Source organism: Oncorhynchus keta, chromosome 2, assembly GCF_023373465.1.
Source record: "Oncorhynchus keta strain PuntledgeMale-10-30-2019 chromosome 2, Oket_V2, whole genome shotgun sequence".
In the NCBI taxonomy this organism is placed as follows: Eukaryota; Metazoa; Chordata; class Actinopteri; order Salmoniformes; family Salmonidae; genus Oncorhynchus; species Oncorhynchus keta.
Genome location: NC_068422.1, coordinates 24,673,466 through 24,699,325, shown reverse-complemented (window position 1 = coordinate 24,699,325; position 25,860 = coordinate 24,673,466). Strand labels below are relative to the sequence as shown.

Genomic DNA, 25,860 nt, shown 5'->3' with positions numbered 1-25,860 from the left:
CACTATTATTCAACAATGTAGAAAATAGTAGAAATAAAGAAAAACCCTTGAATGAGTAGATGTGTCCAAAACTTTGACTGGTACTGTATATAAAAAAACAAGCAATATTGTTAATCAACCAGGTTGTCTCTGAAATAATGATATTATAAGACTAGCCTTGCGTTGTTTTTTAAATGTATTAATACCAAAACTGTTTTCTAGGTGTGTCCAAACTTTTGACTGGTACTGTAAATAAATGTGGGCCACAAAAAAAAGGCAGTGTAGAACACCACTGCCCATTATGCACTCTAATAACTTTCAAAATACTGTTTGGAAGTTTGCCCCCCAAAAATGTATTTTCCTGTGAATGAAGTCACACGAAAGTGTGTCTTTTCTCAAGAATGAACACAAAAATGCACAAAATCTGCTGAAATAGTTTTTGTACATTTTTGCATGAATTGTGCTGCCTGAGCTGAGTGTCTTGGATTCCTTCAATTCTAACCTTAGTGATTTTAACAAAAAAGACAACTGAAGTACTAAAGCTGAGGCTTTTCTGCGCTCTGTGTCTTTGTTACATGTGAAGTTCTTTATTCTTTGTTTCTTCAATGTTATTTCTATCAATGTTTTGTGATTACACAACAATAATTCAAATATCCATTGCACTCAATAGTTGACAATTTGTTAGATTTTCCTAGTCCTTGTTAAACTTTGTACAGTGGTGTAGTGGTACCTGGAGAAGTGGGTATACTCACATTTTCCTATAGTTTTTTACGAGTTTCCTTATTATTTTTTCAGGTTTTCACTCTCAAAATAAAATATAAAACAAGAAAAGATGTGGATGTCCTAAGTCCACAACAATGCTAAAACCACACCAGGAGACTATTTTTGAGTAAAAATCATATACAAAAATATAGTCCCCTTTTAATTCAATTGCGCACCTAGCAAGAGACCATTTGGCTATTTGTGGTTCTGTACTGTACATTGTAAGCCTACAGTGATTGAGTTTGCAAAACAAATGCCCTCCGGATTTGTACAAATAATCTTGATATCATTCTACCAGGTAGGCCTACTTGGTAGTCAACATTTGATTGGGAAGGTTTTCGGGGAAAGCCTTTAGAAAAGTTCAATCAAACAAAGATTCAACAAAGACTTTCAGACAACTTTTTCCATACCTAATTTTGCCCATTGTTGCCTTAGCATTTACTGGTAGATATTATAAGTTGAAACGTCTTTCCTACATTACCGGCTACCAATGTCGTTAAATTCTGTGAACTGCTCCATGTGTCTTGATGTCTATGAGCTGAGAGGTATTGCTGCCTGATATTCTGCTGGAACTAGCTATGTGTATGGGGCAGATGTGAATGTATTTCACATGCTTTGCAGTTGTGTAGGCTACTTTGTGCATGATTTATCTATTGTACTAGGGTGAATAAGGAATAAGTATACATATTTTTGCATTTAGTCTTCTGTAACCTCTTTCAACATCTATCCAACATGTTAGCCCAACACATGATACAGTTTCAAATGTTTCCTAAACACACACACACACACACACACACACACACACACACACACACACACACACACACACACACACACACACACACACACACACACACACACACACACACACACACACACACACACACACAGCATGTTGATATCTAATTCACAGGAGGGATGACACACCCATTTGTGTACACTGAGTCAAAACCATATTTTCAGTTCACATTTGGTAGACTAGGACAGCAGGTTAGATAAACTGGGACACCATTATAGCCTAATTGTACCTCAATGACAATTCAATTCAATTGTGTGTGATTAGCAATCATCTGAGAATTTCAGCAATGTATCATGTGTTTGGCAGTTTCGGTCGGTGCCGTTTAAAATGAAGGAGGACGATAATTTTTTCTATGAGCATAGCCTTATTTATATTGCAGCATATTGTCATTCATATTACATTCACCTAGCTCTGTAACATCGATAGGTTTAGGCTACTACCCATCATGAGGTTGCTACAACCAATCCTATGGATGAAAGTTTACAACATTGGTGCACAGGTGTAGAGAACGCAAACACAGTTCACTTTCATAACAGCCACATACAAACAGCATGAATTATTTTCATTGTACGATTCATTCTAGCATCTATGTGATCTCCTCCTCTCACATTTTCCATTCGCTTATGGACTTCAGTGCACAACACATCAGCAGTCTGTGACCAGGTCAAAACACTTTTCCAAGCCAAAACTTCATATCATAACTGATAACCGCTAGAGCTGTTGCCAGAAAATTGAATTTTAATTTCTCGACCAATTCGTTTTAGAGAATTTGGCAGTACGTCCAACCGGACCTCACAACCGCAGACTACGTGTATAGCGTATTGTGGGCGAGCGGTTTGCTGATGTCAACGTTGTGAACAGAGTGCCCTATGGAGGCGATGGGGTTATGGTATGGGCAGACATAAGCTACGGATAATGAACAGAATAGCATTTTTTCGATGGCAATTTGAATGCACAGATACCGTGACTAGATCCTGAAGCACATTGTCGAACCAGTCATCCGCCTCCATCACCTATTGTTCCGGCATGACAATGCACAGCCACATGTTGCAAAGATTTGCACACAATTCCTGGAAGTTAAAAAGTCCCAGTTCCTCCAAGGCCTCCTACTTACCAGACATGTCACCCATTGAGCACGTTTGGGACGCTCTAGATCGACGTGTACGACAGTGTATTCCAGTTCCTGGCAGTATCCATCAACTTCGCACAGCCATTGAAGAGGAATTGGACAATATTCCACAGGCCACAATCAATGGCCTGATCAACTCTATGCGAAGGAGATGTGTCGCGCTCCATGAGGCAAATTATGGTCAATGACCGGTTTTCTGATCTATGCCCATACCTTTTTCTAAGGTATCTGTGGCCAACAGATGCATATCTGTATTTTCAATCATGTGAAATCCATAGATTAGCAGCTAACAAAACTATTTCAATTGACTGATTTCCTTATATGTAACTCAGTCAAATCTTTGAAATTGTTGCATGTTGCGTTTATATTTTTGTTCAGTATATTTAGTATAGTTTTTACATAAAAAGCATAACTTTTTTAATGTTTCACTATTTATATATTTTTATGAAACTCACTGAGGAGGAGGATTCTCCCCTTTTTCCTCTGAGGAGCCTCCACTGGTGTTCGGCTAATATGTTGGATAGATGTCTGAAGAGGTTACAGAAGGTTACAGGTTACAGAAGATGGAAATGCACACAGTTTTTCTGAATTCACTCAAATAACAATACTAATAACAGGATATAGTACTACAAGAACAAGAGCCCTGCCTAACCTAAGTACAGGGGATCCCTCCCTAATGTAGACTGGATCTCTTTCCTCCATTGCAAAAAAAAATGCTTTAGCTATTCCATGCTGTCCTAATTTAGCTAGCTATGGTTGGTAAAGCGGGACATCAACAAAAATGACTGAATTCAAAAATGTAAACATAATATTGACAACTTTTTAAAATGTATCATATAGAATGCACATTTACATCACAATTTGTCCCAGTGCATTATTTATGTCAGTTTTATAACCTTAACATCAAAACAGAAAAAAAGATATGTCACTGATCTTACCGTGTGCTTCACTGGTGTGAGCTTCCTGTTTGAAGCTTGCTCTGCCCCCCTCTACGATGTCACACAAATTAAGTGATGTGATTTTGTTAATGCGGTTTCTCTGCAAGGGCTTAGTAACAATAGTTTAGATTTTCTCTTGTCTGACCAATAAATAAACGGTTCAGGATTAAGCTGTCACAGTTTATATGATGTCCCATTCTTTCTGAATTCACCCTACATAATTGATACAGCGTAGGCCTATAATACTATAATATTCTGATACGCATCAGTGGGGATTAATATGTAAGACGTGAGTAGGCCTATACCTCAAGCCCACTGAAAAAAAGTGGGTATACGGCGTATACATGTATACATAATAATTCCTTATCCTCTTTTTTGGTCAAATAGAAACTATTTGATGAGAACTGGCACCAGTTTAGGCTACTGGTCACTGAGCAGGATGTTATCCTGTATGTTGATGACCTGGAAATTGAAACCCTGCCGTTGGAACCTCCTGTTGGTATCTTCATTAATGGGAAGACCCAGATCGGAAAGTATGTCAGCAAAGAGACAACTGTACCAGTAAGTTTATCAAGAGACAACATTTTCACAACCTGCATTTGTGCCTCTTTGAGCAAGACAACTGTTTATATTGGATCACATTTGAACCTCTACTGGTCTAACTGTTTAACAGTAGGATTTCAAGGGTCAAGGGTCTGCATTTTCCTCTGAAAAATACTGACCTTAGATTAGACAATCTTGGCATGAAGATCCTCTCTGTCCTCTATGTCTTATTTAGTCTTTATTTGGCCATGTTGATAATTGGTGTGCCAAACATGCTAACCTGCAATCAATCATAATGGTGTTGTGTTTTAATTGGTTTGACATGATCTATTTTACAGTCTTCAAACTTTTTTTTAAAGCAAATTTGAGACGTGCAACCAGAATGTATCTGGATTTGTTTTTAAACCCATAAAACTATCGCAAATATAATGAAGTTGTCACTTAAGTCTAAAGAAATAACATCCTGGTACAGTGACGATACAGACTTATGACTCATTAATCATTAGAAAACTGTTAGGGAAGAATTGCTTTTCCCCCAGACTCATGAATGATTCCTATCTTTAACAGTTTGAGATCATGAAACTCAGGATCTACTGTGACCCCGAGCAGAACAACCGTGAGACCGCCTGTGAAATACCAGGAGTTGTGAGTATAAACACCTGTTTGGATCTGTGCTTGTAGTAAATGTGCCACATTAAAACCAAGCTCTATTTTTTAAGGGATCTCATATTTTCTTTATCTGTTCTTGATCACAATGCACCACTATATGCCACCATACCACCATGACTTCGTATCAGAAAATCCAATCCTACGATCCGTAGCGTGTCCAGGGAGTGGCCACTTAGTGCCCCTCCCCCCAGAAATGATCTTATCTAATAGGTCGGCTCTGAATATATTTTTATATAAATGATATGCATTTTTACCAAGATGTGCACGGACAGCAAGACTTATCAATCTCACTGGAGAAAGCATCCGAGTGAGCGAAACACCGCCCCTCTGTCTTAATGTGTAGCCCATGTATCTGATGCTGTCTGGCCGAAAACCGTATGAAATCAACACGATAGATAGGAATGAGAAATAATTTTATACTTTTGTTTATTTTTTATTGTTTATTTTTTATCCATGAATATACGCCACTTTGTAGTCTGAACGTCATAAAACTTATGGTGTTTGTAATAGATGTTCATTTCCATTCAAATGGCGGGTGCCCAGTGCACTGTTTGGAGTAGATGATCGTGTGCATGTAACCTACTTAACCTACTTTTTGAATCAAGACTGGTTGTGTTCATCATGACACATTTAAATGTAATAGATTTTTACAGGTAAATTACATCTTCACTATAAAGCCCATAACAAATTTTAGACCTTTGTAGGTCCGTTAAAAAAATAGAGACCCCCCTGAAAGTAAGGTTATAATTCGCACTCTGGATGCCAATTACAAGTGAATTTACTCCTGTATGCTAATACCCTTATATAGAATCTGACTTTGAACGCAAACATTGTAACAAAACGTTGGAATTGATTAACAGGGAATTGTACCAAACCTAAGCTGAAGCATTTCACGCGTTGAACCATCATAAAAATATATTTTTAAAAAATCCACCTTGCATCGATTAAGTTCATCATTTTATGGGTCTGTGCCCCACCTTGGCCACCCCATTCAAAATGACCAGGACATGCCATGGCCTATGATGTTATTTTGAAATCTGATGACATTTAGTCAAAACGTTACTTTCTTATTTTTCCTTTTCAGTTGTGCATTGAAGCATATGGTACCAGGAATACCATTAGCCATTATATAACCATTTTTTAATAGATTATTACATGTATCGCTTGTGATTTGCTTCATCCTGCCTCTACTTTGGTGGAGCGCCTTTACCTCTGCTTACCTCATGCATATTGCTCTCATTGTTATTTTACCGTCGGACGGCAACCTCTCCCTGGCAGAGTCTGTAATACCTGCATTCAAGTTTAAAGCAGATCACCATAGTCCCTGTGCCTGAGAAAGAGAAGGTAACCTGCCTAAATGACTACCGCCCCATAGCACTCACGTCGGTAGCCATGAAGTGCTTTAAAAGGCTGGTCATGGTTCACATCAACACCATCATCTTGGAAATAATAGACCCACTCCAAATCGAATACCGCCCCAACAGATCCACAGATGACGCAATCTCAATCGCACTCCACACTGCCCTTTCCCACCTGGACAAAAGGAATACCTATGTGAGAATGCTGGTCATTGACTACAGCTCAGCGTTCAATACCATAGTGCCCACAAAATTCTTCACTAAGCTAAGGACCCTGAGACTAAACACCTCCCTTTGCAACTGGATACTGGACTTCCTGATGGGCCACCCCCAGCTGGTAAGGCGAGGCAACAATCCTCCATACGTGGGCCCCTCAGTGGTGAGTGCTTAGTCCCCTACTGTACTCCCTGTTCCCCCGCGGCTGCGTGGCCAAGCATGACTCCAACACCATCATTAAGTTTGCTGATGACACAGCGGTGGTAGGCCTGATCACCGATAACGATGAGACAACCTATTTTGGGTATTTGGTATTTTATTAGGGAGGAGGTCAGAGACCTGGCTGTGTATGTGGTGCCAGGACAACAACTTCTCCCTCAACGTGGGTAACGCAAAGGAGATAATCGTGGACTACGGGAAAAGGAGGGCCGAACACGCCCCCATTTACATTGACAGGGCTGTAGTGGAGTGGGTTGAGAGTTTCAAGTTCCTTGGTGTCCACATCACCAACAAACTATCATGGTCCAAACACACCAAGAAAATCTTGAAGAGGGCATGACAACACCTTTTCTCCCTCAGGAGAAATCACTGGGGCCAAGCTTCCTGCCACCCAGGACCTATATACTTGGCGATGTAAGAGGAAGGCCCCAAAAATGGTCATAGACTGTTCTCTCCTACCGCACGGCAAGCGTTACTGGAGTGCCAAGTCTAGGTCCAAAAGGCTCCTTAACAGCTTCTACCCCCAAGCCATAAAACTGCTGAACAATTAATCAAATGGCCACCCCCCCCCCCACCCACCCCCCTTTGTTTTTACACTGCTGCTACTCGTTGTGTATTATCTATGCATAGTCACTATACCTCTACCTACATGTACAAATTACCTCGACTAACCAGTACCCACGCACCTTGACTTGGTACCGGTATCCACTGTATATAGCCTCATTATTGTTATTTTATTCCTTACTTTACTTTTTTTTTAAACTTTACTTTATTTAGTAAATATTTTCTTAACTCTATTTGCTTAAAATGGCATTGTTGGTTAAGGGCTTTTAAGCATTTCACAGTGAGGTCTACTACACCTGTTGTATTCGGTGCATGTGACAAATAACATTTTATTTATTCTGTTTGTGAAGCAGTGGCCAAATGCTCCACTGGCTTGGCTATTTATTTCACTACTAATCCACAATGCCAGACCATTGTTTTGCATCTGTGTTTCTGGATTTCAGTTTGGGAGCAACAAAGAGAGAGAGCAATGCACTGAAAATACACCTCCGCATGCCAACATCTCTCTCTCTCTCTCTCTCTCTCTCTCTCTCTCTCTCTCTCTCTCTCTCTCTCTCTCTCTGTCACTCCCGGCATGACTTGCAATGCTTAATTGACCTTCAATTCAACCTGTGTTATTGTTTTAATGGATTGGTCTATTATGGTGAGATTACAGGTTGCCAGGTGCTTCAATGACATAATCTCGCTCCTTTTATTTCCAGGATGGAGAGGTATGTATTTTGGCTGATGGCTTTGCTTTATTACAAAGAAACCCCTAGTTTAATTTTCATCACTAGAGGTAAGACTTATTTTATTGCATGGTCTTTTGCAACAACACTTTACCTTAAGTTACCCATATACCTATGTAACTACACAGGAATAACTGTAGTTATAACATTGTAATAACATGTAGTTACAAAGTAACTGCTTTGTAATCACATAGTAATAGCGTTTAGGCACACTTTACATTAGGTTGCACATACCTGTAGTTACATGGAATTTTATGGATTTCAGGGTAAGTGAGTCTAAGCTAATATTCTTTACTTATTTTAATTAATTAAAGTGCTGTGTTTGAATACCCATAGTAACATACTGTATTCTACATACTTAATGAGTATACACTACATACTATATACTATTAGTTCACTTTAGCATACTGTAAACGAATGCTATCCTTTCAGTTGAGCATACTAGCGCTACACCTGTCTACCGGAAGTTGATTCTGTTGCTATGCAACCTCTTGCTAGCTTGTTAGCATAACAAATTACTAGCTAGACATGTTTGTGTTTGAAAATTCAATCTGGAGAGCCAGAGTGCGCGCTGGGAATTCTTAAATTCAGAGCGTTGTCAGATTGTCCATTCCTTTTTTCTGAGTGTTTCCCCTCTCTGAGCATTCAGAGCGCACACTGGCTGAGGAGTAGGGTTGTTCCGAGTGTTCTGACCATCACAACAGCACTGCAGTCAAGCACACAAGCTAACTGGCTAGCTACTTCCAGACACAAATGAGAAAACACCTCCCTCTAACCATTTTACTCACCATAGCAGAGCTGGTAAGACTGTTTTCATGTTATCCAGAGTGTTGGTGACTGTAACTATGCTGCTGGCAACAATTTAATTAGCTTTTTTGCTGACGTTCACTGACACCGGCATTATAAACGGGTGTTGAGCGTTCATAAATGAGTTATTCTGCACTCTGGCACACTGAGACGAGAGTGCTCTGTAATCGGAGTTGATAGCCAGAGCTAATTTCTGTCCAATTTCTGTCCAAATGTACGGTAGTACGACATCCAGGAACATTTAGCATACTAACTCTATCCATACTATGACCAATAAGCATACTACATACTGTACTCAATTTACATCACAAAAAGTATGGTTAGTGCGGTTAGTATGAGTATTCAAACACAGCTAAGGTGTGTTTGTTTCTTGCTATAAACGTGTAATATAGCCCCTTGTCTCTAGAACTACAGTTGAAGTCGGAAATTTACATACACTAGGTTGGAGTCATTAAAACTTGTTTTTCAACCACTCCACACATTTCTTGTTAACAAACTATAGTTTTGACAAGTCAGTTAGGACATCTACTTTGTGCTTGACACAAGTCATTTTCCCAACAATTGTTTACAGACAGATTATTTCACTTATATTCACTGTATCACAATTCCTGTGGGTCAGAAGATTACATACACTAAGTTGACTGTGCCTTTAAACAGCTTGGAAAATTCCAGAAAATGATGTAATGGCTTTAGAAGCTTCTGACATCATTTGAGTCAATTGGAGGTGTACCTGTGTATGTATTTCAAGGCCTACCTTCAAACGCAGTGCCTCTTTGCTTGTCATCATGGGAAAGTCAAAAGAAATCAGCCAAGACCTCAGAAAAACAATTGTAGACCTCCACAAGTCTGGTTCATCATTGGAAGCAATTTCCAAACGCCTGAAGGTACCACATTCATCTGTACAAACAATAGTACGCAAGTATGGACACCATGGGACAACGCAGCCGTCATACCTGGGGCGTCAGGTAGCCTAGTGGTTAGAGCGTTGGACTTGTAACTGAAAGGTCGAATCCCCTAACTGACGAGATAAAAATCTGTTGTTCTGCCCCTGAACAAGGCATTTAACCCACTGTTCCTAGGCTGTCATTGAAATTAAGAATTTGTTCTTAACTGACTCAGGAAGGAGATGTGTTCTGTCTCCTAGAGATGGATGTACTTTGATGCAAAAAGTGCAAATCAATCCCAGAACAACAGCAAAATAACTTGTGAAGATGCTGGAGGCAACAGGCACAGGCAACAGGCAACAGATGCTGGAGGCAACAGTATCTATATCCACAGTAAAACAAGTCCTATATTGACATAACCTGAAAGGCCGCTCAGCAAGGAAGAAGCCACTGCTCCAAAACCGCCATTAAAAAAAGCCTACTGTTTGCAACTGCACATGGGGACAAAGATTGGAGAAATGTACTCTGGTCTGATGAAACAAAAATAGAACTGTTTGGCCATAATGACCATCATTATGTTTGGAGGAAAAAGGGGGAGACTTGCAAGCCGAAGAACACCATCCCAACTGTGAAGTACGGGGTGGCAGCATCATGTTGTGGGAGTGCTTTGCTGCAGGAGGAACTGGTGCACTTCACAAAATAGATGGCATCATGAGGGTGGGAAATTATGTGGATATATTGAAGCAACATCTCAAGACATCAGACAGGAAGTTAAAGCTTGGTCGCAAATGGGTCTTCCAAATGGACAATGACCCCAAGCATACTTCCAAAGTTGTGGAAAATGGCGTAAAGAAAACAAAGTCAAGGTATTGGAGTGGCCATCACAAAGCCCTGACCACATCCTATAGAACATTTGTGGGAAGAACTGAAAAAGTGTGTGCGAGCCAGGAGGCCAACAAACCTGACTCAGTTACACCAGCTTTGTCAGGAGGCATGGGCCAAAATTCACCCAACTTATTGTGGGAAGCTTAAGGCTACCCGAAACGTTTGACCCAAGTTAAACAATTTAAAAGCAATGCTACCAAATACTTATTGATTGTATGTAAACTTCTGACCCACTGGGAATGTGATGAAAGAAATAAAAGCTGAAATAAATCATTCTCTCTACTATTATTCTGACAATCCACATTCTTAAAATAAAGTGGTGATCCTAACTGACCTAAAACAGGGAATTTATTATTAAATGTCAGGAATTGTGAAAAGCTGAGTTTAAATGTATTTGGCAAAGGTGTATGTAAACTTCCAACTTCAACTGAACGTTTACAAAGTCATTTTGTTGGTAGTGTCTGCTGTGTCAATTCTTCTGGGCTGCTGAAAGCTAAATGATAAGGCTGCTGCTAAGAGACATGAACTGAACGCACTCTCTTGGCTTCTGTTGTCTGAGAGTGTCTGTTAGCAGGAAATCAGATAAATAATTGATTAATAGTATAGCTTAGTGAAAGCTATGTAATGTGTGATTAGTGAATGATGTGTTTCTTGTTTATTCCAGTGTGCAAACGGCCCTGGTGATATAGACGTGGACCCCACTCCAGAACCCTGTACTTGTCCTCCCGGACCCCCTGGCCTTCCAGGCATTAAGGTCGGTCAGAAGGCTTACACCCCGAGACTTGCCAGTTTCTAAATCCAGTGTCACTTCCTTCCATCCGGAACATGCTGCTGTGCAAATCAAATACACTTCTGAAAGCATTCCACATTTGAACAGTTTTGTAACTAAATGTTTTGTCTCCCCGCATGAGCAATTCGTCCAACACCATGTAAGTATAGCCAAGTAGAAAGATAAGGTTGAAGCAGATGTGGCTGTCTGCCTACAGTACATCAAGGTGACAGCAATGCATATGATTGGGTTGTGGTTGGGAGATGTTATCAATAACACCTGCCCCACTGTCCTACGTCCTTCTTGATGGAAATAATAGGACTAGTTCCAGACTGTTTGGCAAGAGAATGCCACGTTGACTAAAAGTAGAAACAGACTGGCTTCTAGGCAAAATTACATTTACTGAAATGGGCCACAAAATAAAATGCTCTGTGACCCATTTCATGGTTCACAGAGCATGTGCCAAATAATTATAAGATGTTAAAACTAACACTAAAGCTTTGAAGTAGCGTACCTTTAAGCAATAGCGTACCTTTAAGCAATATTACCATAGCAACTGGTCCATTTATTCTATAAGAGTGTACAAGGTTTCAGACATGTTTGTGTTTATAAGGGCATGGTCATGCATGGGTGCAAATCCTGTTTTTCAACAGGAAAAGATTGCTCAACAAGGTTTTGATGGTAGATCCAAAATGCTACAAGCATGGCTGGTTCACAGATGGACATTTTGGGCTGATATATTAACAGGAATTGTAATAAATGGCATCTTGAATAAAGTAAAGTTAAACCTATCCTGCTGTGATAGTCAGTAAAGCCGTGACATAACATTTTCTAGGAAAGGTCAAAACCATTACTGTCTGATGCTCCTCACAAAGAACAATTTGCAGCATGCAATCGAAAAACGGTTTCTGAGTAGTTCAACGGTTTCATGAGTGGTGCACTTGCATTGTTTTAAGGTCCAAATGGTCCAGTCAATAAGCTGCTGTTTTCTCTTTCAGGGAGAAGCAGGAACAATGGGAAGGTCCGGTCAAGCTGGTCCTGCTGGTGCTGATGGTAAGCCTGTGAGTACTCCATCATTTTATATTCAAACATCCACTCACTCAACACTCATCAGAATCCAACACTTTGGAGAAAATCAATGTATCAATAATGGATGCACTGCTATGCAGATGTTGGAACGGGGACTTGCTTCCATTCAGCCACAAAAGCATTAGTAAGGTTGGGCACTGATATTGGGCAACTAGACCTGGCTCGCAGTTGGCGTTCCAATTCGTCCCAAAGGTGTTAGATGGGGTTGAGGTCAGGGCTCTGTACAGGCAAAGTCAAGTTATTCCACCACAATCTCGATCTTGTCATGCTGAAACAGGAAAGGGCCTTCCCCGAACTGTTGCCACAAAGTTGGAAGCACAGAATTGTCTAGAATGTCATTGTGATGCTGAGTTAAGATTTCCCTCCACTGGAACTAAGGGGCCTAGCACGAACGATGAAAAATAGCTCCAGACCATTATTCCTCCTCCACCAAACCTTACGGTTGGCACTATGCATTGGGAAAGGTAGCGTTCTAATGGCACCCGCCAAACCCAGATTAGTTTGTTGGACTGCCAGATGGTGAAGGGTGATTCATCACTCCAGAGAACGTATTTCCACTGCTCCAGAGTCAAATGGTGGTGAGCTTTACACCACTCCAGCCGATGCTTGGCATTGCGCATAGTGATCTTAGGCTTGTGTGTGGCTGCTCAGCCATGGAAACCCATTTAATGAAGCTCCCGACAAACAGTTATTGTACTGACGTTGCTTGCAGAGGCAGTTTGGAACTTGGATGTGAGTGTTGCAACCGAGGACAGATAGGTGATCACGTTCTGTGAGTTTGTGTGGCCTACCACTTCGCGACTGAGCCGTTGTTGCTCCTAGACATTTTCACCAAAAAATAACAGCTGACCGGGCAGCTCTAGCAGGGCAGAAATTTTACAAGCTGACTTGTTGGAAAGGTGGAATCCTATGACATTTTTAAAAATGTGTTATTTCACCTTTATTTAACTAGGTAGGCTAGTTGAGAACAAGTTCTCATTTGCAACTGCGACCTGACCAAGATAAAGTGTAGCAATTCGACACATACAACACATACAACAACACAGAGTTACACGTGGAATAAACAAAACATACAGTCAATAATACAGTAGAACAAAAGAAAACAAAAAGTATATATACAGTGAGTGCAAATAAGGTATGTTAAGGAAATAAATAGGCCATGGTGGCGAAGTAATTACAATATAGCAATTAAACACTGGAATGGTAGATCGGCAGAAGATGAATGTGCAGGTAGAGATACGGGGATGCAAAGGAGCAAAATAATGAAATACCAGTATGGGGATTTTTTAAAATATTTTTTATATTACCTTAAGTCAGTTAAGAACACATTCTTATTTTCAATGACAGCCTGGGAACAGTGGGTTAACTGCCTGTTCAGGGGCAGAACGACTGATTTGTACCTTGTCAGCTCAGGGGTTTGAACTCGCAACCTTCCGGTTACTAGTCCAACGCTCTAACCAATAGTCTACCCTGCCGCCCCATGGATGAGGTAGGTAGATAGATGGGCTGTTTACAGATAGGCTAAGTACAGGTGCAGTGATCTGTAAACTGCTCTGACAGCTGGTGCTTAAAGCTAGTGAGGGAGATGTGAGTCTCCAGCTTCAGAGATTTTTGCAATTTGTTCCAGTCATGGGCAGCAGAAAACTGGAAGGAAAGACGACCAAAGGAGGAATTGGCTTTGGGGGTGACCAGTGAGATATACCTACTGGAGCGCGTGCTGCTATGGTGACCAGTGAGCTGAGATAAGGCGGGGCTTTACCGAGCAGAGACTTGTAGATAACCTGTAGCCAGTGGGTTTGGCGACGAGTATGAAGCAAGGGTCAACCAACGAGAGCGTACAGGTCGCAATGGTGGGTAGTGTATGGGGCTTTGGTGACAAAACGGATGGCACTGTGATAGACTGCATCCAGTTTGTTGAGTAGAGTGTTGGAGGCTATTTTATAGATGACATCACCGAAGTCGAGGATTGGTAGGATGGTCAGTTTTACAAGGGTATGTTTGGCAGCATGAGTGAAGGATGCTTTGTTGCGATATAGGAAGCCGATTCTAGATTTAATTTTGGATTGGAGATGCTTAATGTGAGTCTGAGGCTGAAAGTTGAAAGTCACTGAGGTCTTCAGTAAGACCATTCTACTGCCAATGTTTGTTTATGGAGATTGCATGGCTCTGTGCTCTATTTTATATACAGTTGAAGTCGGAAATTTACATACACCTTAGCCAAATACATTTAAACTCAGTTTTTCACAATTCCTGACATTTAATCCTAGTAAACATTCCCTGTTTTAGGTCAGTTAGGATCACCACTTTATTTTAAGAATGTGAAATGCCAGAATAATAGTAGATAATCATTTATTTCAGCTTTTATTTCTTTCATCATATTCCCAGTGGGTCAGAAGTTTACATACACTCAATTAGTATTTCGTAGCATTGCCTTTAAATTGTTTAACTTGGGTAAAATGTATCGGGTAGCCTTCCACAAGCTTCCAACAACAAGTTGGGTGAATTTTGGCCCATTCCTCCTGACAGAGCTGGTGTAACTGAGTCAGGTTTGTAGGCCTCCTTGCTCGCACATGCTTTTTCAGTTCTTCCCACACATTTTCTATGGGATTGAGGTCAGGGCTTTGTGATGGCCACTCCAATAATTTGACTGTTGTCCTTAAGCCATTTTGCCACAACTTTGGAAGTATGCTTGGGGTCATTTTCCATTTGGAAGACCCATTTCTGACCAAGCTTTAACTTCCTGACCGATGTCTTGAGATGTTGCTTCAATATATCCACGTAATTTTCCATCCTCATGAAGCCATCTATTTTGTGAAGTGCACCAGTCCTTCCTGCAGCAAAGCACCCCCACAACATGATGCTGCCACCCCGTGCTTCACGGTTGGGATGGTGTTCTTCTGCTTGCAAGCCTCCCCCTTTTTCCTCCAAACATAACGATGGTCATTATGGCCAAACAGTTCTATTTATGTTCTATCAGACCAGAGGAAATTTCTCCAAAAAGTATGATCTTTGTCCCCATGTGCAGTTGCAAACCGTAGTCTGGCTTTGTTATGTTATAGGACTCGTTTTACTGTGGATATAGATACTTTTGTACCTGTTTCCTCCAGCATCTTTACAAGGTCCTTTGCTGTTGTTCTAGGATTGATTTGCACTTTCGCACCAAAGTACATTCATCTCTAGGAGACAGAACACATCTTCTTCCTGAGCGATATGATGGCTGCGTGGTCCCATGGTGTTTATACTTGCGTACTATTGTTTGTACAGATGAACGTGGTACTTTCAGGCCTTTGGAAATTTCTCCCAAGGATGAACCAGACCTGTCGAGGTGTTGTTGATTGATTTTGATTTTCCCATGATGCCAAACAAAGAGGCACTGAGTTTGAAGGTAGGCCTTGAAATACATACACAGGTACACCTCCAATTCACTCAAATTATGTAAATTAGCCTATCAGAAGCTTTTAAAGCCATGACATAATTTTCTGGATTTTTCAAAACTGTTTAAAGGCACAGTCACTTAGTCTATGTAAACTTCTGACCCACTGGAATTGTGAAACAGTGAATTATAAGTGAAATAATTTGTCTGCAAACTATAGTTGGAAAAATTACTTGTGTCATGCAAGAAGTAGATGTCCTAACCGACTTGCCAAAACTATTGTTTGTTAACAAGAAATTTGTGGAGTGGTTGAAAAATGAGTTTTAATGACTCCAACCTAAGTATATGTAAACTTCCGACTTCAACTGTACCACACCCCCTTGGGCCTTATTTCTTCTGTAAAGTACAATACTTGGCAAGAGCACTTGGCTAACTCTAAAGGCTGTTGCTTCATACTGGGAGGCAGGAGAAACTTTGCTACTCCTACTGGTGTGATAACTGGGCTCATGAGGAGGGCCAGATGGAGACCATCCATATATCATTATTTGCAGGAAAGCTTTGTGTTTTAAATAATACGTCCAGATCTACATTATCTAGAATAGATCGTAGTCAAATGTAAGTAATCATTGCTGCCACAGTTTTTTTTAACATGCAGTATATCTGCAGAGACTGAGAGTAGACTTTGATATAGTGGTCTGGTTGCCACTGAAGATATTGAAACATATTGGGTCTTCACCTGATTATATGTTAAGTGGCCTTTAGTCTGAATATAATGATTATGAAACAGACCACGAAGATAGTCATTGAAGCATGTCCTCCCTGAGATGCTCTGTAATATCAAACAGAAAGAAAAAGAGAAGAATGTGTCATTTCATTTGTGAAGGTGAATGTCGCTCTGACATACAGTACAGTGTCTAGGTTAATGATAAAGTGCCTACATATCTTCGCTCTATGTTGGTATGTGGTTTCTTTGTGTTGGAGCGGAATTGTCTTACCGGAATTAATTGAGTGTAGACCACTTAGAGTGTGTTGAGATTGCTAGCTATGATGGAAACATGATGAAGACCTTGAGGGGAATATTACATTTGTATGAATGAAGCAAATGTTTTAGGGGAATGCATGGTCATTGTTTCCATGAAAGAGTACAGTATATCGTCACTGTGACAGGATAAATCTTGTAACTTGATTTAGAAGGTGTTTGTGCGTTAGCAGTCAGATTTCGTTGAAACTGCTGAGCATGAAAGGTAACAGTCTCTGCGTGAATACTCACATAATAACTTTGAAATTCAGTAACAGAAAACATGAGTGGCACTTTTTCTGATATTACTTGTTTGCTTGTACCAGCTCTATTACTATCACACTGAACTTGTGGGGCTGGTTACCCGGACACAGATTTAGCCTAGTCCTGGACTAAAAAGCAAGCTCAGTGGAGAATCTCCATTGAAAGTCATTTTTAGGTTAGGACGAGGCTTGATCTGTGTCCGGGAAACCGCCCTGTAATCTGTCAGTATTGTTTGCCCAAGTGGCATATGAATTACATTTTTGAATATCATCATTATTCAAGGTCAAGTTGTGTTCTTTTCTGCCTAAACTATATCATGGATAAAAGACCTATTGTTTCAGTCATTTTCATGACTTCAATTTGTTCATTGTTTTCTGTCAATGAACTATGTATCAACTCGCTGTTCGGATGACATTTTGAAGTCATATATTTTCATTGCTTTTTCCATTACAGGCTTTGATATACTGTAAATTGGTCTGTGTGGGGTGTTCAACTTGCACTAAATACTGATCTCTACTGATGACAGAGGTCATGAGAAGTGTAGACCAGTTTACAGTACATGTCACGGTTTTCATATGGTGAAGGAGAGTCGGACCAAACTGCAGCGTGTCGATTGTGATCCATGTTTATTTAAACACGACTAAACACGAACACTACAAAACAATAAACGAAACGAAAACAGCCTATACTTGTGTCAACTAACATCAAACAAGGACATCAAGACACTCAGGACAATCACCCACAATACAACCAAAGAATATGGCTGCCTAAATATGGTTCCCAATCAGAGACAACGATAAACACCTGCCTCTGATTGAGAACCACTTCAGACAGCCATAGACTAACCTAGAACACCCCACTAAGCTACAATCCCACTATCTACACACCACATACAAAAACCCATGTCACACCCTGGTCTGACCAAATACATGAAGAAAAACACAAAATACTACGACCAGGGCGTGACAGTACAATATGTTCTTTGTGAACATAATGTGGCCTTTGAATACTGGCAGTGCATTGTTGAAGCAAATCTTCCTCCAAAAGTGCAATAAAGTGATGAGAGAGTGTCTTTCACAAGTGTTTTGTGAAGTCATCACTTGTAATCAGAGGAAAGATATCCGTTTATTTCAAATTCTACACTATGTAACAATGAAACCCGTACATGTCATCCTACCACTGAAGTTAGGCCAGATGTTACGTTTGAGGTTATTCCAAAACACGGGGGCTGTTTTATTGCATATGTTAACTTCCTTAGCAACTAAGAATCTTTGAGTTCAGTAAACATCGTTTAGTGTTTTGAGTCATTAAATAGAATTGAGCAATTATGTAGAGAATAATTATCTTATTCGGACAACCCTAACATATTCCTCAATGAATTTGTCGGCACAGTTACTGTACATTAAATAAACAAATGGTGCCCACTTGCAGGGTAATCAAGTATGGGTGTGAAAGTGTAAAATACATTACAGAATTGGCACTGTACCCTGTACAGTAGCCTAGTTTCCCATGACACTAAGGGTAAAGATCCATGCAGAATTGTAAGCCCAGACAGTTCTTTGCGTTATTACATACAGCCAGAAATAACTTCTGGATATCAGGGTGGCGGTAACTCACCAGCATTTTGACCAGAAATTCAACTTTCCTGAATTTGATCCTTTGTTCGTACCACCCAACTCTACTGAACTTATCACAGAGGTTGCTCCAAGACGCCGCCGGCAGAGAAGAGGTATTCAGAGTTTACTTTTAGTCTGACTCAGGAGGCGTGCACCTTCCTCCACCGCTCCCGGGTATATTACTCGCTAATGTTCAGTCCCTGGACAGTAAAGTAGACGAGCTCAGGGTGAGGATCTCCTTCCAGAGAGACATCAGGGACTGTAACATACTCTGTTTCATGGAATCAAGACCCTCTCCGGATATACTGTGCCCGTCCATACAGCCAGCTGGGTTCTCAGTACATTGCGCAGACAGGAATAAAGAACTCTCCGGGCAGAATCAAAGCAGAGGTGTATGTTTCATTATTAACTACTCATGGTGTGCTTGTGGTAACGTACAGGAACAGTCCTTTTGTTCATTTGACCTAGAATACCTCACAAGCAAATGCCACAACGGCTCTTAAGGAACTGCACTGGACTTTGTGTAAACTGTATGCCACATATCCCGAGGCCGAATTTGTAGCTGGGGACTTTAACAAAGCAAATCTGAGATAACTGACAATCTGAAATCGTCCACCCACACAGACAGTGTGGTGAAGAAGGAGCAACAGCTCCTCTTCAACCTCAGGAGGTTGAAGAAATTCGGCTTGGCTCCTAAAACCGTCACAAACTTTTACAGTTGTACGATTGTGAGCATCCTTTCGGGCTGTATTACCGTCTGGTACGGCAACTGCACAGTCCGTAACCGCAGGGCTCTCCAGAGGTTGGTGCGGTCACCCCAATGAATCACCTGGGGCACACTGCCTGCCCTCCAGGACATCTACAGCACCAGCTGTCACAAGAAGGCCAAAAAAGATCAAAAAGGACTTCATCCATTTTCACCCCGCTATCATCCAGAAGGCGAGGGCGTTGGAGGTGCGTCAAAGCTGGGACCAAGAGACTGAAAACAGTTTCTATCTCAAGGCCATCAGATTGTTAAATAGCCATCACTAGCCGGCTATCACCCGGTTATTCAACCCTACACCTTAGAGGCTTCTCCCCTATGTCTATAGACATGGAACACTGGTCACTTTAATAATGGAACTCTGATCACTTTAATAATGTTTACATACTGTTTTACCCACTTCATACAGTATGTACAGTATATACTGTATTCTAGTCAAGGAGTATCCAATTGAACTATTGCTGTATATATACTATTCTATCCACATATTCTTCAGATATTCAACATATTCACTGTCCATAATGTCTATACAACCCTATCACATATACAGTACCAGTCATACGTTTAGACATGTGTAACTCTGTGCTGTTGTTTTTGTCGCACTGCTTTGCTTTTTCTTGGCCAGGTCGCAGTTGTAAATGAGAACTTATTCTCAACTGGCTTACCTGGTTAAAAAAAGGTGAAATAAAGAAAATACTACATGAAGAGTGATATAAAAGGTCCTTATATCTGATGCTTTCTCAAATGTATCAAAACCCCTTTGTTTCCCTTCATATAGCATTTCCTTATGAATGACTTCTGAAGCATCTATGTATATAAGCCTTAAAAAGAGCTTATGAAAGATGTATGTATGAATGTTTTAAAAAGTTGCAATTTAATTTAACATACAGCTGATAAATGTGTTTCATCTATGAGCAACATTAATAAAGGGTGAATATCTCATGACTTCCCATCTCTCCGCTTTTTTAAATAAAGGGCATCTCTGGCAACCGAGGATTTCCTGGGCCACAGGGTCCAACTGGGACAGAGGTATCAGCTGCACTCTAAAACAAATCATATTTTTATCAGACTAGGGTTTTTGATGGTAAATCAATGGAGCTGCTCTTTCTGTTCACTATTTCAGGGGCGACGCGGGGTTGATGGTAACAAGGGAGAACAAGGACGGCCTGGTGATTCGGTAGGAAGGTCAAAAAAGGGCATTAGTATTATGTTTTATTGGCATGATCTATTTTATGACACTGAAGACCCACTTTTAAGCAATATCACCAATGATTGGATTCCAGAGTACGGATCAAAAGCTACTTCTAATAATCTACAATCCATTTTATCAAACACACATTTTAAGTATAAATCTCTTGTCTTTTCAGGGTGAAAGAGGGGTTCCGGGATTACCTGGGCCATCGGGCCAAGCAGGTGAAAAGGTACGCCATAAAAGTGGCTTCACTGAATGAGGTTATCAAATGTATCATTCTCTGTAGAACAGGGTTTCCCAACCGGCGGCCCGAGGGCCAAATTTGGCACATGGGTGGTTTTATTTGACGCCCCATGTTTTCTGAGCAAAATATATATAAATATATACAGTATGTATATATATATATTTGTTTTTTGCATTTTCATTGTTGGACATAAAAAAATGTAAAAAATTGGACATAAAAATTCCATTTGAATCCAAGAGACCAGCTCTTTTTATGAGGCAGTGTCTGTTTTATTATCAGCATATTGTCACTTGTAATTTTGCTAATCCAGGTGTTATAGGTAAAGTTTCAAATACTTTCACTGCCTCAGTTTCCATAGGCACTTGATCAAATGTGATCAGAGAAAGGTAGGTGAGGAGCGTTGCATGTTAATAACTTGTTATCAAACTTTCAGTATATTTCATTTCTTTCCCAGGGCTCTTTAGGTCTTTCAGGGGGACCAGGACTTTCCGGCAAAGATGGCCAAGTGGTAAGAATATCACAACACTGGCATTTATCACATGGTTATATACAATAGTGGCTAAATTAACAGTATATTTATTTTTTTATTTCACCTTTATTTAACCAGGTAGGTCTGTTGAGAACAAGTTCTCATTTACAACTGTGACCTGGCCAAGAAAAAGCAAAGCAGTGCAACACAAACAACAACAGATTTACACATGAAATAAACAAACATACAGTCAATAACACAATAAAAAAGTATATATACAATGAGTGCAAATGAGGTAAGATAATGGAGGTAAGGCAATAAATAGGCCATAGTGGTGAAATAATGACAATTTACCAATTACATTCACATTTACATTTAAGTCATTTAGCAGACGCTCTTATCCAGAGCGACTTACAAATTGGTGCATACACCTTATGACAACCAGTGGAACAGCCACTTGCATCTAAATCTTGTTGGGGGAGAAGGGGGGTGAGAAGGATTACTTACCCTTACTTACCCTATCCTAGGTATTCCTTGATTAAACACTGGAGTGATAGATGTGCATCAGTTGAATGTGCAAGTAGAGATACCAGGGTGTAAAGGAGCAACAAAAAAAAATAACAGTATGGGGATGAGGTAGTTGGATGGGCTATTTACAAATGGGCTATGTACAGGTGCAATGTACAGGTGCAATGTTCTGTGCTTAAAGTATAGGTTAGGTAGTAGTTAAAAGGCAACTTACTTGGGCTTTCAGGTTGACAAATATATTGACAAATGTATACAGCCTTATTGGTCCTTTCAATATTGGTAATCTTGATGATTTGCTGATTTCAGGGAGAAAAGGGAGGCAGGGGACACCCTGGGCCAGCAGGACATCCGGGAGAACCGGTACGTATAGGTACTCTGGTGTCAAACCAGGAGCTGATGTGCCTTTAAGTTTGAAAATATCTCTCTTTCTCCCATTCTTCAACTCAGGGTTTATCTGGAAGAGATGGAAAGAATGGACTTCCAGGACAAATCGGTCAAAAGGTTTGTTTTTATGTCACTGATCATTTTACATTTACTTTTGAGTAATTTAGCAAATGCTATTATCCAGAGAGACTTATAGTTAGTACATTCATCCTAAGATAGCTAGGTGAGACAACCAATTAAGTACATTTTTACTCAATTTTTTAAAAAAGTAGAAAAAGTCAAGTGCAAGGTTGTTTTTATATTTTTTGTTTTTTGGGGGGGTGGGGATAAGCCTGAGATGTCTTATTTAATCAAAGAAAGGTTAACTTACAGAGGGATGGGATTGACGTATGAAAACATGGACCATCAGGTTGACTTGGCATAGTCGATCTGAACTGGACCCCCAAAGGATTTGCTGTTATTGTCTGGGAGTTCCCCAACAGTGGAAATCTATTATTGCTGTTAGCACCATTGTGATGTATAAATGGTTTAGCACCATTGTGATTTATAAATGGGTTAGCACCATTGTGATCTATAAATGGGTTAGCACCATTGTGATTTATAAATGGGTTAGCACCATTGTGATCTATAAATGGGTTAGCACCATTGTGATTTATAAATGGGTTAGCACCATTGTGATTTATAAATGGGTTAGCACCATTGTGATCTATAAATGGGTTAGCACCATTGTGATTTATAAATGGGTGAGCACCATTGTGATTTAGAAATGGGTTAGCACCATTGTGATCTGTAAATGGGTTAGCACCATTGTGATCTATAAATGGGTTAGCACCATTGTGATCTATAAATGGGTTAGCACCATTGTGATCTGTAAATGGGTTAGCACCATTGTGATCTATAAATGGGTTAGCACCATTGTGATCTGTAAATGGTTTAGCACCATTGTGATCTGTAAATGGGTTAGCACCATTGTGATCTGTAAATGGGTTAGCACCATTGTGATCTATAAATGGGTTAGCACCATTGTGATCTGTAAATGGGTTAGCACCATTGTGATCTGTAAATGGGTTAGCACCATTGTGATCTATAAATGGGTTAGCACCATTGTGATCTGTAAATGGGTTAGCACCATTGTGATCTGTAAATGGGTTAGCACCATTGTAATCTGTAAATGGGTCAGCACCATTGTGATCTGTAAATGGGTTAGCACCATTGTGATCTATAAATGGGTTAGCACCATTGTGATCTGTAAATGGGTTAGCACCATTGTGATCTGTAAATGGGTTAGCACCATTGTGATCTATAAATGGGGTAGCACCATTGTGATCTATAAATGGGTTAGCACCATTGTGATCTGTAAATGGGTTAGCACCATTGTGATCTATAAATGGGTTAGCACCATTGTGATCTGTAAATGGGTTAGCACCATTGTGATCTGTAAATGGGTTAGCACCATTGTGATCTGTAAATGGGTCAGCACCATTGTGATCTGTAAATGGGTTAGCACCATTGTGATCTATAAATGGGTTAGCACCATTGTGATCTGTAAATGGGTTATCACCATTGTGATCTGTAAATGGGTTAGCACCATTGTGATCTATAAATGGGTTAGCACCATTGTGATCTGTAAATGGGTTAGCACCATTGTGATCTATAAATGGGTTAGCACCATTGTGATCTGTAAATGGGTTAGCACCATTGTGATCTGTAAATGGGTTAGCACCATTGTGATCTATAAATGGGTTAGCACCATTGTGATCTGTAAATGGGTTAGCACCATTGTGATCTATAAATGGGTTAGCACATTGATGTTTCCAGGTTTCTCTGACACATGGTTTTCATTATCTTAACAGCAGTTCATCATCATTTAGGATGTTGTGTCTGCGTTATAAATTCTGGATTTATATTCTTATATTTTTTCTCACATATAGCACCTTTTAAAACAGTAGTTATTCATTGTATGTTCCTAATGTCTTTAGATTGGCAGTTTGTTGCAAATCATGGCTTGACATCATGGATAAATGGAGAGCTAATCCTGTAGAAACACACTGATACCTCATCTATTGCTAACGTTATGTATCAAAGATAGTTGAGACAATATCCAATGACTAAATACATGATTGAGTGCTGCTATCTCTTTTGAGCTGTACCTGTAATGGGTACACTGAAATATTAGGCATGATGTCTGTGTTTATGATATTTCGATGCATTATTTTAATCAATAGGGAGAAGTTGGAGCAGCTGGCATACCTGGTCTAGACGGAAGGGAGGGCCATCTTGTAAGTCATGAACACTTATATACTTTCTTTATCCATTGCTTATTTAGACTTTACATTCCAATGCACTCTAAATGGTGTATTTTCTTCTGTGCTTGGGTTTCTATAATAGGAAAAAATCCAGAATTGCCCCCCCACCCCCTCAAATAAAACAAGTTCCTTGACTTTAGCAGGAGATATCCAAAACAGTCTTGGTCATCTGGGGCTATTTGAATCAAAAGCAGACACCATGGAACATGAGTTTTTCTGACAGCTAGTACATTTGGAGTGGTTCCCCTGTAGTTCATCCCAGGATATTAACTCTATTATGGAAATACATAACTTTATGTGCTGCTGGGAACACAGCTAATTGGAAAAATGTTAGTCATTTGGGGACAGACATTTTTTTTATCTGAAAAATAAAGTTTTACGCAAGGGCATCCCCATTAATGGGCAGTTTTGCCGATTTGGCCACACAAGCTGAGTGATGGAACTAAAATGTTTGAGAATGAGTCAGTTGCTCCACAGGGCTGTAAGCCATTTGGTTTGCCAGAACATCCAATGAGCTTCTTTATGGACTAAACCGCACAATAGTTGTAGCTGCCTGCAATCCCCTCAAGCTAGTGTCTTTAGAAGTGATTGTATATTATTTTCTATTTATTTTCAATGTATTTATTGAATTATTATTTTCCCAGATGTGTTGATGACATTGGCATTAATGGCATGGGAGGAGGAATGGGTTGAGTGATCCAGTTAAATGGTGTGGAAGATTAAGTGGCTATGGACATACTGTATTGGGTGACCAAAGGAATTGTAGCCAGGACACCAGGGTTAACACCCCTACTCTTGAGACATGACATTTTCAATAACCAGCGAAGATCATGAGTGTTGTATCTGAAAGATGCCACATTGAGCCATTGGAGGGTTTTTAGATTAGATGGATGAACACCTCCTATTGGCCCTCCAAAATTACTTACAGGCCCTATCCAAAGCCAACAGATGGGTGCAGTATAGCAAAACCTGCACTTCAGCATTTTGCTGACCAAGCAGAATACTGTAGCTCATGCGGTGTTAAAGGTCCTTCGGGGCATATTTAGTGTTTGGAATTGAAAGGATGTTGATTTTTCAGCTAGCATTGAGGAATCGTCCCAGAAGTGGCCCTCTTCCGGGGGCTCGGAACTGATTGAATTGGACCGGAATCGGGTGTCAGACTCGGCCCAGAATCAAAATGAATCACTGCACAGAATCGGTCCAAGTACATCGGGCCGTTTCTGTCTATTGGATTTCAGCCCACTTTGTCGGCATCTTACCAGAATCCCCCCAGAAACGGCCCAATGTAAATAAATGTATCCAAAATGAAAGACATTTGGCAGTTGCAGTCTTGTCCCATCGCTACAACTACCGTACAACTCCGGT

The 25,860-nt window shown here is 40.2% G+C and overlaps 1 protein-coding gene across 5 annotated transcripts in view; it reads left to right on the top strand.

The window, feature by feature from the left end:
- LOC118398412 (collagen alpha-1(XXI) chain-like) overlaps nucleotides 1–25,860 on the top strand; it is a 64,948-nt gene that overhangs the window by 20,289 nt on the left and 18,799 nt on the right. For all 5 annotated transcript variants that reach the window (XR_008074777.1, XM_052474186.1, XM_035793725.2 and 2 more), the window contains 11 exons: nucleotides 3,995–4,168; nucleotides 4,718–4,795; nucleotides 11,145–11,234; nucleotides 12,248–12,310; nucleotides 20,348–20,401; nucleotides 20,496–20,549; nucleotides 20,740–20,793; nucleotides 21,263–21,316; nucleotides 22,112–22,165; nucleotides 22,253–22,306; nucleotides 24,415–24,468. Coding sequence is in view for 4 of the 5 variants with exons in the window: in XM_052474186.1 (XP_052330146.1) it covers nucleotides 3,995–4,168; nucleotides 4,718–4,795; nucleotides 11,145–11,234; nucleotides 12,248–12,310; nucleotides 20,348–20,401; nucleotides 20,496–20,549; nucleotides 20,740–20,793; nucleotides 21,263–21,316; nucleotides 22,112–22,165; nucleotides 22,253–22,306; nucleotides 24,415–24,468 (783 nt within the window). In the remaining variant the exon portion in view is untranslated. The remainder of the gene's footprint in view (nucleotides 1–3,994; nucleotides 4,169–4,717; nucleotides 4,796–11,144; nucleotides 11,235–12,247; nucleotides 12,311–20,347; nucleotides 20,402–20,495; nucleotides 20,550–20,739; nucleotides 20,794–21,262; nucleotides 21,317–22,111; nucleotides 22,166–22,252; nucleotides 22,307–24,414; nucleotides 24,469–25,860) is intronic.